Genomic DNA, 12,378 nt, shown 5'->3' with positions numbered 1-12,378 from the left:
GGTGGCCTCAGTGTGGCCTGGAGGAGCTACAGGAAGGATGGAGAGAGGCTTTGGACAGGGATGGAGGGACAGGACACAGGGCATGGCTCCCACTGCCAGAGGGCAGGGCTGGATGGGAGATTGGGAATTGGGAATTGTTCCCTGGCAGGGTGGACAGGCCCTGGCACAGCTGGGGCTGCCCCTGGATCCCTGGCAGTGCCCAAGGCCAGGCTGGACAGTGCTTGGAGCACCTGGGACAGTGGGAGGTGTCCCTGCCATGGCAGGGGAACAGAACAAGATCTTTAAGGTCCCTTCCTACCCCAACCATTTGGGATTCTCTGCAAGCTGGGGCCTGGGGTTCAGTGTGCCCCAAATCCCAGCTCCCTGGGAGCCCCAGGCAGCGTGGCTGGGCCTGGATCTCAGCTTTGGGATGTTCCTGGACACCAGCAGCTGAGTATTTTTAGTTGTGTTCCTTTTGAATATTTGGTAAAACAGGCAATGTGTTTATATTCAGCTTCCTGTGTCCGTATCAGCGTCTTGGCATGTGCTGGAGTTCCAGGGGGAGGAGGGAAAGGGAAGAAAGTGTGTTGTGAGGGTTATTTGTGCTGCAGCAGCTGAGGCTGCTGGGATCAGCTCCTTGTTTAAACACTGGGCTCAGCTCAGGCTGAGCCAGCCTTGCTTCCCCTTTGTTTACCCCCTTTGTCTTCCCATCCCTTCTCCCATGGATTTCCAGTCCTGCTGTGCAGGGACAGGTGAGTTTTTGGCAGCTTTGCTGTGGATGTGTGATCCTGTCCTTCCTGCCCTGCTCTGAGGAGCCCTGCTCTGTGCAGGGGCTGTTCTCCAGCCTGGCTCTCGGGTGTTTGGAGGTGGAAAAGCCCCTCTCAGTCCTGCTGGGAAGGGAGCAGCCTGCATTCCCAGCCTGCATTCCCAGCCTGCATTCCCAGGCTGCTGCCCTGATCCAGCTGCTCTGTGCCGTCACCCTTTGCTCTCCAGAGCCATTCCCTGTGCAGAGCCACTGGGAGCTCACAGGGGAGGTTTTGTCTGGTGTTTCCATCTCAAGGAGGGTTTTCCTTGTGCCCAACCCCCCCAGAGCACATAACCAGGAGGTTTCTTGGTGCTGTAAGCTGGGGAGGGAAATTTCTCCCTCCCGGTTTCCAGCAGAATGCCAAGGGGATGTCCTGGGGCCCAGCCCTTGCTGCCTGAACCAGGGAAACATCGGGGACTGGTGGTTACCACAGAAAGGGAAAAATAGGGCAGCTTTGGATGAGATATTGGGATAAATTCCTCCCTGTGAGGGTGCCCAGAGCAGCTGTGGCTGCCCCTGGATCCCTGGCAGTGCCCAAGGCCAGGCTGGACACTGGGGCTGGGAGCACTTGGGACAGTGGGAGGTGTCCCTGCCATGGAAGGGGCTTGGGATGAGGTGAGCTTTGAGCTCCCTCCCCACCCAAACCAGTCTGTCATTCTGTGGTTGCTGTGAATAATTTTGAGCAGATCCCAAATGACATTTTCAGCTCTGTTTGTAGCTTCAAGCCCCCTCCCAAGGTCAGGGTTTCTGCTCTGAGCTTGGAGCTGGGATAAGCAGAAAGTGTCCCTGACTTCTGTGGGACAGGGACCATCCCTTTCCCAGCTGAATCTGGTTCATGTTGCTGTAGACCTTGCAAGGGATTCCTCCTGCAGAGCAGGGATGCTCCAGCTGGAGCTGGAACTCCTGCAGAGCAGGAGGAGCTGGCTGGTGCTGCCAGCCTTGGCCAGAGGGACTGGGACCCATCCAGCTGTGGAATTTCCTCACCCACGTGCCCTTCCCTGATTTATTCCTTCCCCAGCAGGGCCTGGCCTCTGAGTGGAGGCTTTTGCAGGGGGTGCATTACTCCAGCCTCAAACTTGGGACAGAATGCTGGCTTTGTGGGTTGATAGGAGCTTGTATGAGTGGCTTGATAGGAGCTTTGATTAGGCAGGAGTTGCAGTGTGGCTCTGGGCTGGAAGGCAGCCCCAGGAGCTGGAATCACTGCTCAGGCGAATTAGAGATGGGCTTGGGCTGGCTCATCCCTGAAGCTCTCTCCCAGCCCAAACCATTCCTGGTTCTTGTGGCTGTGTCTGCATCCCCCTCTGGATGCACAAGCCAGTTTAAAAACTCTTCTTATTTTTCCCTGGCAGCGTGCAGGGGGTGTGAGCAGGTTGGGATGTTGCACAGATAAGCAGAGGAGCTGCTTTTCCATTCCAGCTTTGATTTTGTGCAGCAGTCACACGTCCCTGGAGGAGGTTACGTGTCACATTTATTTATTTTGGTTTCCTTGCTGGATGTGGACAGGACAAGCCTGGCACAGGGACAAGGACTGTGGCAAGGCAGACTGTCCCTAACACAATTTATTTTCCTCCTCCACACAGTGATTTGATCAGCACTTGTTAAAAGTGTGATCCCGTATCCAGCACGGCAAGTGGGGTGTGATTATAATGGGAATACTGCCCGTGCTGCCTGCTGGAATCTGAAATGCAGGGAATTCTCAGAACTTTGGGCTTGTAAGCTTTAGCTTAGAATTAAACCCGTGATTTGATCTGAGACCTTGGGAAAGGCTCCCAAACTGAGGTGCCAGAAGTGAGAATGTGGATTTATAGTAAAGCAGAGACACGTTAAGCTAAATACAGGAAAGTTTAGAGTTTAAAATATGGGAAAAATAAAAGTTATTACAGAAGTAAACAAAGAGTTTAGAATGCAGCACTGTAGGTTTGTGTGTCATAACATGATTGGCTAAAAGAGCTTACACTGTAGCATGAGTCCATAAAATGAAATATTTAAAAATTGAGTCAAAACCAGAAATATCCTTGTTGACAGTGTTTTATTAGTCAATAACTCCTTAAAAAGTCTTACAGCTAAGGGTCTTGAGACCTTCTAAACCATGTTGTAATGATAAGAGCCAAATTCTCCCTTCCTGCCTATGCAGAACACAAGAAAAACAAACCACATCATCAAAACCAATTCAAAAGTCCCGTCTGTAATTCCTCCCAGAATTCCCCAAAGTCAATTACCACAGCTGCCTGCCTCGCTCAGGGGCGGCCCTGGGGAATTTCAGGTGGGTTTTTGCCTCCCCCTTCCCTGGCAATGAGGGCAGGGGATGCCTGTGGTGGGCACAGAGCAGCCCTGGCAGTGCAGGCTGGATCCATCCCAGAGGCTGAAATCCCAGATCTGGCCGTGCCCTGGCTGTGCCAGCTCAGGAAGTGCCCCTGCTCCCAGTTCCACCTGCACTGGGCATCCCGGGGAGGGTCCCACGGGCATTGCCAGCCCCTGGTGGATTGGGAGCTGCTGGAAGCTGGCACACAGCTGGCTGGCACTGCAGGGATTGAGCAGCAGCACAGCACGGCCAGCAGAGTGAAGGGAGGGGTGATTTGACTTGTAAGTCCCTCCCTGCTCCAGCTCTCACACAATTCCCATCACCTGATGGGTCCCATCACCCTCAGGGGGCTGGGGGTGCTCACCTGGAGAGGAGGAGGATCCAGGCAGAGCTCAGAGCCCCTGGCAGGGCCTGAAGGGGCTCCAGGATGTGAGGGCTGATAGAATTCCAGGTTTCTCTCTGGGTGTGCAAGGCCTCCACAGGGAATGTGGGCTCTCAGGTTTGTCTGGGCAGTGATTTACACCCAGCTGTGAGGACACATCACTGCAGGCTGACAGCTCCGAATCTCCAGCGTCAAAGGAATCCTGGAATGGTTGGAAGGGACCTTAAATCCCCTCCAGTCCCACCCCCTGCCTTGGCCAGGGACACCTTCCACCATCCCAGGCTGCTCCAAGTTTGAGGTGGATTTTTCCAATCTCAAATTATTGTTTTTGTGATTAGCCTTAAGCCACAAGTGCCAACCCCCCCCCAGCTTTGGCTTCATTGAACAGTGAAATCCTTATAACTTTTATTTTATTCTTATTTCAGGATCATTACACCGATAAAATCAAGGCAAGCTGGACAGGGAGCAAGTCTGCCTATGTAGGTGAGTTTCCAGTCCACTCTGGTTCTTTTATTTCATGCAAAATACAAAGCAGCATGACAGGTCCCAAACCCTGGTGATTTAATTTTATTCTGGAGCAGAACAAATATAAAGTCCTTGGCAGGACTGCTGACACTTTTCACCTCATTATTTTAACTGCCTGACTGCTTTTGGGTTGAATTCAGGGGCAGAAAAACCTGCTTTTCCCACAGAAATTAAGCTTTTCCTTGTTTATTCCCCTGATTAGGGATAATTTTTGCCAGCCTGCAAATCTTCACCATTTCTGTTTTTGCTGTGCTACAGTGTTTGGTTTTTTTTTGACCATCAAAAAATGCAAATTATTCTATATTCCCCCCATCCTTAAAAACAGGCACCTGGATAAATTCCTGCAGCTAAGGAGGTGGTGAAATCCTTCCCACCTTCCCAGTTCCTGGAGCTGAGCCCCATGGAGTTCTCCCCAGAGCATCCCAGGCTTTATCTGTGCCAGACAAAGAATCTGCTGAAGGTCACAGAACCTGGGGCCAGGCTGGAGCTGCCAGCACAGCCCTCTCCTGCTTTGCAGCCTGATTTTCATGCAGCTGAAAGTCTCTTTGCAAATGTCTCTTTGGAGTTTTTCCTTCTTTCCCTGTGGGGAGGAGCAGGGACCTTCTGTGGAGAGGCTGCCCTGCAGTTCATTGCCTTTTCCAGTCTCTCTAAAATAACACTGCTCAGATGTTTTTCAAAGTAACCTTGATCTAAAAGTCGCTTTTCGTGTGTGCTAAAGGTACAAGAAGTGAAGTCAGGAGAAATGCAGGGGAAAGCAAAAGCAGGTTTTTCCACTGCTCCTCTCCCAGAATGTGCTTTGGGTTTGACAGAATCCCACAGTGGGGGCTGCCTTTGAAAATCAAAGGGAGCTGCAGCCTGGTTTGATCAGCAGGATGGTGCTGGAATAACTTAGGAAGGGGAGGCTATGGAGGAGCACAGCCTTAATTAAACACCCAGAACACCAAGTCCAATTGAAGATCTTGGGAGTTGTCTGTTTCCTTTCATTTCACATCATTAGGGGTTTTAATCCCCAATTAAGACACTGGCAGTGTTATTTATAATGAAAAAAAGAAAGATCTCTAGTGTAGAATCTCTCAATACTCTCAAGTGTAAATTCTCTGAAGGAGGAAACGTCACAAATGGATGTTCTGTGCTTTAAGGGCCTTTTATTCTGTGTTTGCACTGACAAGCACCCTGTGCAAACCAGGTGGATCTGCCACAATTCCCAATTCTCATCCAGCCCTGGCTGCTGCACCTTCTCCAGGAGGGGGATGGCAGCAGAGCAGGGCCTTGCTGGACCTTTTCTGCTGCAAAATTGGCTTTGAAATCTGAGCTGCCTGAGCTCCCCCAAGCCGTTCAGCTGCAGTGCACCCCAGAGCAGCCCCATCCTCCCCAAAACCACTGCAAGTCCTGCAGCTGCCAGATGCTCCAGCTTTCCTTCTCCAGAGGGTGAGCCCTGGGGCAGGATCTTGTCTGGGGAGGATCTTGCTTCCTTTCATCAAACCTAAACTTTTTCTTGTGTAAAGCTCATATAAAATATTTGTGCCATGACTGTAAATCGTGCCTGACAGCTTTTTAAAAATCCAGTCCTGTTTAAAATCCAGTCCTGCTTAAAAATCTAGTCTTGCTTAAAAATCCAGCCCTTCTCACCTGCTCAACCAGGGAGCTGCTACTCACAGCTTAGTTTGGGGCAGGTGTGGAAAAATCTTTCTCCTTCTCCTTGATGGGAGCAGGGAGGTCATTGGTGACCCCTGTTTGCCATTTTTCCTGGGAAGTTTGCACTGTGGGTGTTGTGTTCAGTCTGAAAAGGGCAGGAGTGGCTCGGGGTGCTCCCAGAAATCTGTCAAATATTGTGCCACTTGTCTCGCTGCTCCTTGTGTGGGGAATAAGGGTCATGAAATTCCAGAATTTGGGTTGGAAGGGCCCTCAAAGCCCACCCAGTGCTCCCAGAAATCTGTGAAATATTGTGCCACTTGTCTCTCTGCTCCTTGTGAGGGGAATAAGGGTTGTGAAATTCCAGAATTTGGGATGGGAGGGCCCTCAAAGCCCACCCAGTGCCACCCCTGCTGTGGGCAGGGCCACCTCCCGCTGTCCCAGGCTGCTCCATGCTGGCCTTGGACCCTTCTAGGGATGGGACAAAAGCACCATCAAGAGAGAACTGACCCAAAAGCATCTCGAATCCCTGCTTTGCTCCACCCTCGGTGTCCCGTTTTCCTGCTGCCCAGGTCCATTTCCATTCTCTCTGGCACAAGGAGGAGGTCCCAGCTCCGGAGCTTCCACTGGGTGTCAGCACGGCCCCGCTCTGGGCCGGCAGAGCCCTGGGCTTTCCCCTGGGCTGCTGGCAGGAAGAAGCAGGCAGGCAGCATGGCCGGGGCAGGGATGGGCTGTTGGGCTGGAATTCCTGCTCCCTTCCTTCCCTTCCTCCCCAGCAGGAGCAGTGGGACGTGCCTGCCTGCTCCCAGTGCTCCCAGTGCTCCCAGTGAAGGTGCCAGCCGGTCCTGCAGGGTTTGCTTTGGGGTGGGAGGGCAGCCCAGCCTTCCCAGAGGTGCTGCAGGCACACAGCTCAGGGTGCTCCCCTCCACACAGCCCTTCCACTCTTTTCCCACCCTGAATAATCATCCAGGCTTCCCAAATCCTTTCCAAGGTCCTTGGGCCTGCCAGGGCAAGGCACCTCCTTGCTGGGGACATTCAGCAGTGCCGAGGGCCATTTGGGTTTCAGGTGGGCAGGGGCATCCCTTGGGTGCTCCCTTCTCCCTCCTGCTGGGCTGGCAGGGGCTCTGTGCCGGTCCCAGCCTTGCTAGGTCTCCTTGTTCCAGGTGCTGCTGTGCTCCAGGGTGTGCAGGACCAGGGGGACACCTCAGCTCTCACTGCGCCTCCAAATCCTCTGCAGCACTTGGGCTGGAAATAGAGCCAGGCACACTGAGATTCCTCCAGCACATTCTTACGCTGGAGGCCTGAAAAATCAGAGATCAAAACTGGGGAATGTCCCAATTCCAGAGAGTTGGTGCTGCTCCTGTGGCATTGTTTCAGCGGTTGCTGTGGCCGGTTGTGCTCCAATGCCTGCTCAGAACTGAGCTGTTTATCCCTGCCCCCACCTTCAGTGCCAGCAGTGGCCTCCTGGCTTGGACTGGGAGCATTTTCAGGTTCTGCAAGTCCTGACAAACCCTGAGCTCCCAAGGGTGCCCTGTAGGAAAACCAACCCCCAGCGTTCAAGTCCTGACCGGCCCCAGCCCCTGCAGGGCTCCTGGGAAGGGATCAGTGCAGAGCACCCCGAGACCAAGGGAGCCTCAGCCTGCTCCTGCCCTGCTCCTGGAGTGGCCACGGGGGCCAGCCCAGTCTCTGCCATCACCCCCTGCTCCTGCCACCGCTCCAGGGGCCGCTGGGGCTCCTTCTCCCTGTTCTCCATAAGGATTTCCCTCAGCTTGGTGCCACTCCCTGCACCCCTCTTCCTCTTCCTCCTCCCAACACCTTCCTGCCCGACAAATCCCTGCATCTTCAGAAGCAAAATTTTATTCTTTTTATTCCTGTGAGCTCTGGGGAGTGTGAGTTGCTCAGAGGAGGCAGCTGGATTTGGGGTTTGCTGGTGTTGTTCCCAAATTGTTTGCAGGGTGCCAGCTGAAGGCAGTGGGATGAAAGCATGCCAGGGAGGAAGGAGGGAGCAGAATGGCAGCAGCCAGAGCCTGTGTCAGTGGTGGTGACAAACCAGACCCAGCTTCAAAGTGTCCCAGCAAACAGCAGGGAGATTGCAGGACTGGGAATGGTGTCACTTGGAAACCTGCAGCACTCGTGGTGGAATTACTGCAACTAACTCGAGCTCAGGGCTGGGAATGAGCTGGGAGCAGCAGCTCTGAGCTTGTCCAGCTGCTTGTTTCCCTCTTTTCCCCCTATTCCTGTGTATTTTAGAGAAGTGGGATCATTCCCAGGGTGGAGATTGTTTCTGGTTTATCAGGCAGCAGCATCCAAACATTTCTGGGCTGGAGCTGCTCCAGCATGGATTCCCTGCAGCAGCAGCTGAGATTCCTGGGGCTCCCTCCCACCCCATGGGCCTGCAGGGCCCCCCCACAGGGCAGCAGGGTCAGTGGGGACATTGGGAACACCCCATGTCCTTTTCCTGCCCTTTCCTTGGCGAGTTTGGCACATCCATCCCCCTTCCCACCCTGCCCAGCAGGGCTCCAGTGGCTCTGGAAGGGGAGAGCCCTTTGGAACCTGCATTTGCAGGTCAGCTGTAACTTTATATCCCTGCTGGCAGCCCTGGAAAACAAACCAGGGGCTGGAAAACAAACAAGGGGCTGGAAAACCAGGGCAGGAAAACCAGGGGCTGGAAAACAAGCCAGGGGCTGTCAGGGTGTTACACTTGGAGGTGCTGATGTTGTCACTGGTGTTGGTTTGTGTTTTGCCCAACCTGCTCTGTTGATCCAAAATCTGTTATTCACCTCAAAATCTGCTTTATTTCAAAGAAGCAGTTACAAGACACCTTTGAAGCTTTATCCTGCTGCCAGCCAGGCTCTGCTGCTCCAGTAGGAACTGGCTTGGCGTAACTGGAGCAAACTGGGAGCTGTGTTCCAGGCAGAGCTGCTGGGATTTCCAGCAGATCCCCAGGCCTGCTTTAGCAGGGCTGATTTAATTACCTTGCACTCAGCAGGTGCCTCACAAGTCCTGGATCTAAGAGAGTAAATAAGACAGTCCAGAGTTTAATTATCCACTGGAGCTGGGCTCTGGCAGCCAGCCCAGGCGGATCTGGGGATCTGCTGCATGGCAACCTCATTACCCAAAGCCTGGGGAAAGAAATGGGGCAAGGCCTGGAAAAACAGGGCTTTTCTCTGCAAGAGAGGCAGCTCCACCTGTCTGCAGGTGTTTTGAGACAGGAAAAAGTGCAGGTGTGTGGCTGCTGGAAGTGCACTGGAAGTTTCCTGTGCTTTTGTCTTGCCTTGGCAGGGTGCAGCTGGTGGGAATCCATCTGTGCAGTTTGCAGTGGGTAAATGAGAAATCAATCCTTCCCTGGCAGGGTGGGCAGGCCTGGCACAGGTGCCAGAGCAGCTGTGGCTGTCCCTGCATCCCTGGCAGTGCCCAAGGCCAGGCTGGGTGGGGTTGGAGCCCTGGGACAGCGGGAGGTGGCCCTGCCATGGCAGGGTGGTGCCAGGGAGGCTGCTCTGGGTCTGATCCTTTGTCTGCTTTTAGGCTCTGAGTCAGACCCAAGGGAGAGTTGCAGCCGTGCCTGCAGCTGCTCTGGGCTTTGGGAATCTCTGTCACCACCAGCCCGGGTCCTGCTCAGCTGTGTCACAGCCAGGGGACCGAGTTTGTCACCGGTGTCCCCACAGGGAACCCCCTCCTGCCCGGAGCAGCGTGAGGTCACAGCAGGGAATCCTGCAATGCTTTGGGCTGCAAAGGACCTGAAATCCCACCCAGTGCCACCCCTGCCAGGACAGGCACAGCTCCCAGTGTCCCAGGAGGCTCCAAGCCCCAGTGTCCAGCCTGGCCTGGATCACCAGCCACCTTTTGGTATTGGTGGTGAACAGAAAAACTTGTTGAAAATTCATTTTTGGTGCATGTAGCATAGGAGGAGGAGCTGGGACTGGGAGTGCTGGGACACACCAGAGATCCCAAGGGAAGGTGTTGGGGTGGGGGAGGCTCCAGGGCTGCCTGCTGAGCACCAGGGATCATTTCCTAGAAATCAGAGCTGTGCCCTGTCCAAATGAGGGATTGTTTCCTCAGGGAGCAACTTCTTCTCCTGGCAGATCCTCCTGGCCCAGCAAACCCTGCCCAGGGCTCTGAACCCCCACGTTCTGCAGAATTCTGGCACCTGCAGTTAAATCTGGGGAGTTCTGGGAAGTGCGGGGTGCCCTGGGAGAAATCCCATGGCTGCAGCAGCTCGGATCCATTGCCAGGAGCTGGGGAGGAAAACAGATTTATGGGGAGCTGACCTAGTTGCTGTAAAGCTCCCTGCAGAAGAGATTTAGTAATCTTAGGAGGGCTATTAAAGCTCGTGCTTGTTTGGAGATGGGCAAACGCAGCAATTTAATTTTCAAATCTTACGGTTTGGCTTGTTTTGGTTTGGTTTGTTTTTTCCAAACATCTCATTTATTAACAAAGCTCAGCAGCTGGGAAAATAAGCACTGGAGCTTTCCTAAGGAGGTCAGTCCATGTAGGGTGGGAGGGGATCCAGAGACTCCAACAGCTCCAGTGGCAAAAGGGGGTTTGGGGCTGGGGAGGGAAGGCTGACTGTGGCCTTTCCCCAGTTAAATGAGAGGATAATCGTTTATCTTTTAATTCTGCAACTTTTTTAACCTTAAAAAAAATGTACTCGAGTTAGAGGAATCAGCAGCTCCTGAACTGCCCTCTCAGAGCTGCATTTGTTACTGGATAAAAACACATTGCTGTGTTGGGTTTTTCACACTGCAGGGGCTGGACTGGGAGATTGGGCTCCGTTTGTGGTGGGTTTGTGCTTTGTGTCCGTGTGAAACAGCTCTGTGTTATCCCAGAGAGGATCTTGGGGGCTCCATGGGCAGAGCCCCTGTTGAATCAGCAGCTCCAGTTGGAGTTTCCTGCTGGGAAAATTCATTTTTCATCTAAAGGGGCTCCAGGAGAGCTGCAGAGGGACTGGGGACACGGGATGGAGGGACAGCACACAGGGAATGACTTCCAGAGGGCAGGGATGGATGGGAGATTGGGAATTGGGAATTGTTCCCTGGCAGGGGCTGGGATGGAATTCCCAGACCCTGGATCCCTGGCAGTGCCCAAGGCCAGGGGGACACTGGGGCTGGGAGCACCGTGGATCTGCAGGGGGATCTCTTTTACTGCAGGAAACGAGTTTTCAGTGGCGCCCAATCTGAGGAGCGACCGTCCCTCCCCCAGCATTTCCTGCCCTCAGCTTTTCCAAGGAGCGTCCCCTGCCAACAGGGCCTGGGAGCAGGAAAATGCCGTGTCCCAGGCTGCTGGGCTGGCACTGGAGAGCTGCCCTGCTGCCAGGCTGGGAGAGGGAAACCTGAGCCTGCAGGGGCTGCTGGAAAGGGCACCGAGCTGCCTGGGGGCACACACAGGGGGTGACACACGGGGGGGTGACACAGGAGGGGCTCAAACACAGCTCCTCTCATCTCCTGGAGCTGGGCAAAGCCAGCAGGGCCCTGCTGGAGCCTGCCGGGATACGGGACAAGGACATGGGCAGGGCTGGGCTGAAGATTCCTGCAGGCCTGAACAATTTGGAATCCCAGACTGGTTTGGGTTGGGAGAGGGCTCAAAGCCCACCCAGTGCCACCCCTGCCATGGCAGGGACACCTCCCACTGTCCCAGGTGCTCCCAGTGTCCAGCCAGGCCTGGGACGCTCAGGACTAAGGTAGAGAGCCAGCCAGGGGCGCTGGGCTCAGCCTGTGCCAGGGGTGGCATTTATGCCCAGAAAGGTTCTCCAGCCCTGGCACAGCTCAGTCCCCATCCCTGGAGGGATTTCAATCCCTGTGGATGTGGCACTTGGGGACACAGAGCAGGGGTGGCCTTGGCAGTGCTGGGGATGGTTGGACTGGATGGTCTGATATTCCAAGCCCACTATCCTGTGGTTCCACCCTGGCTCACTCCCTTCACTCTGCAGGAGCTTGTCCCCTCCCCTGGGGCAGCTCCCAGGGATGTTGTGGCTTTCCAGAGCCCTCTGGGATCCCTGGAACCCCAGGGGAAGCTGCACAGGGGAGATCCAGTGGCCCAAGCTGTGCCACAGCCTCAGAAACCTGCACAGTGTGGGGAATGAATTTGTAGACAATTCTCAAACATCTAAAACAGTCAGCTTCTGGTTTTGTGAATTGTAACATCTGTGTTGTCTCAGCCTTCTCATGAGACTGGAAATGGAATAAAAGTTTTTGCAACACCTCTCAGTTGCCGCATCTCTGGGTCAGAAAGGGCCTAACCTGACAGCACAGCAGCTCCATGCCTTTCTCTGGAGCGTGTTTTACCTCCAGAGATGTTTTTTAGCTGATTCCTCCTGTTGGATGCCACAATAATAACGTTTAAAAATCCCTTTTTGCAGCGTGTGTAGTGGATGCCTGTGTGTAGCAGCAGCTCAGGGCGCTGTGCTGCCTTCTGCAATAACAACCCCCTGTGTTTCCAAGCAGAGCTTCCCTGCCCCACTGAAAATGTCAGGCAAAACAGCCACCACGAGCAACAACATCGCCCAGGCCCGCAGGACCGTGCAGCAGCTCCGGATAGAGGCCTCCATCGAGAGGATAAAGGTGAGCACAGAGGCATTCCCCCCCCTCCTCCTCCTCCTCCTCCTCCTTGGCTTCCCCTCCTGGCTGTAGGACAGGGACTTTGCAGAGTGTCTGTGCGGGTTTGGTGTCTTTGTGCACCCACAGCTCAGTGTTTGCTGCTCTCGAAGCTCAAGAATTCCAAATAAATAATAATAAATAGAAATAAAATAAAATAAAT

General features: G+C 54.0%; 1 protein-coding gene across 2 annotated transcripts in view; it reads left to right on the top strand.

The window, feature by feature from the left end:
- The first annotated feature begins 683 nt into the window (after nucleotides 1-683).
- The window catches only part of GNG12 (G protein subunit gamma 12), a 13,662-nt gene continuing 1,967 nt past the window's right edge, over nucleotides 684-12,378 (top strand). Inside the window, exons 1-3 of one of the 2 annotated variants that reach the window (XM_031064073.1) lie at nucleotides 684-731; nucleotides 3,894-3,951; nucleotides 12,066-12,182. In XM_031064073.1, coding sequence (XP_030919933.1) covers nucleotides 12,087-12,182 — 96 coding nt within the window. In that variant the 5' untranslated portion in view covers nucleotides 684-731; nucleotides 3,894-3,951; nucleotides 12,066-12,086. Of the gene's footprint in view, nucleotides 732-3,737; nucleotides 3,767-3,893; nucleotides 3,952-12,065; nucleotides 12,183-12,378 lie in introns of those variants that run through there. The other variant, XM_031064074.1, reaches the window with a different exon arrangement.

Source organism: Geospiza fortis, unplaced genomic scaffold (genome assembly GCF_000277835.1).
Source record: "Geospiza fortis unplaced genomic scaffold, GeoFor_1.0 scaffold69, whole genome shotgun sequence".
Lineage (NCBI taxonomy): Eukaryota > Metazoa > Chordata > Aves > Passeriformes > Thraupidae > Geospiza > Geospiza fortis.
This window is presented reverse-complemented; position numbering and strand designations above follow the sequence as displayed.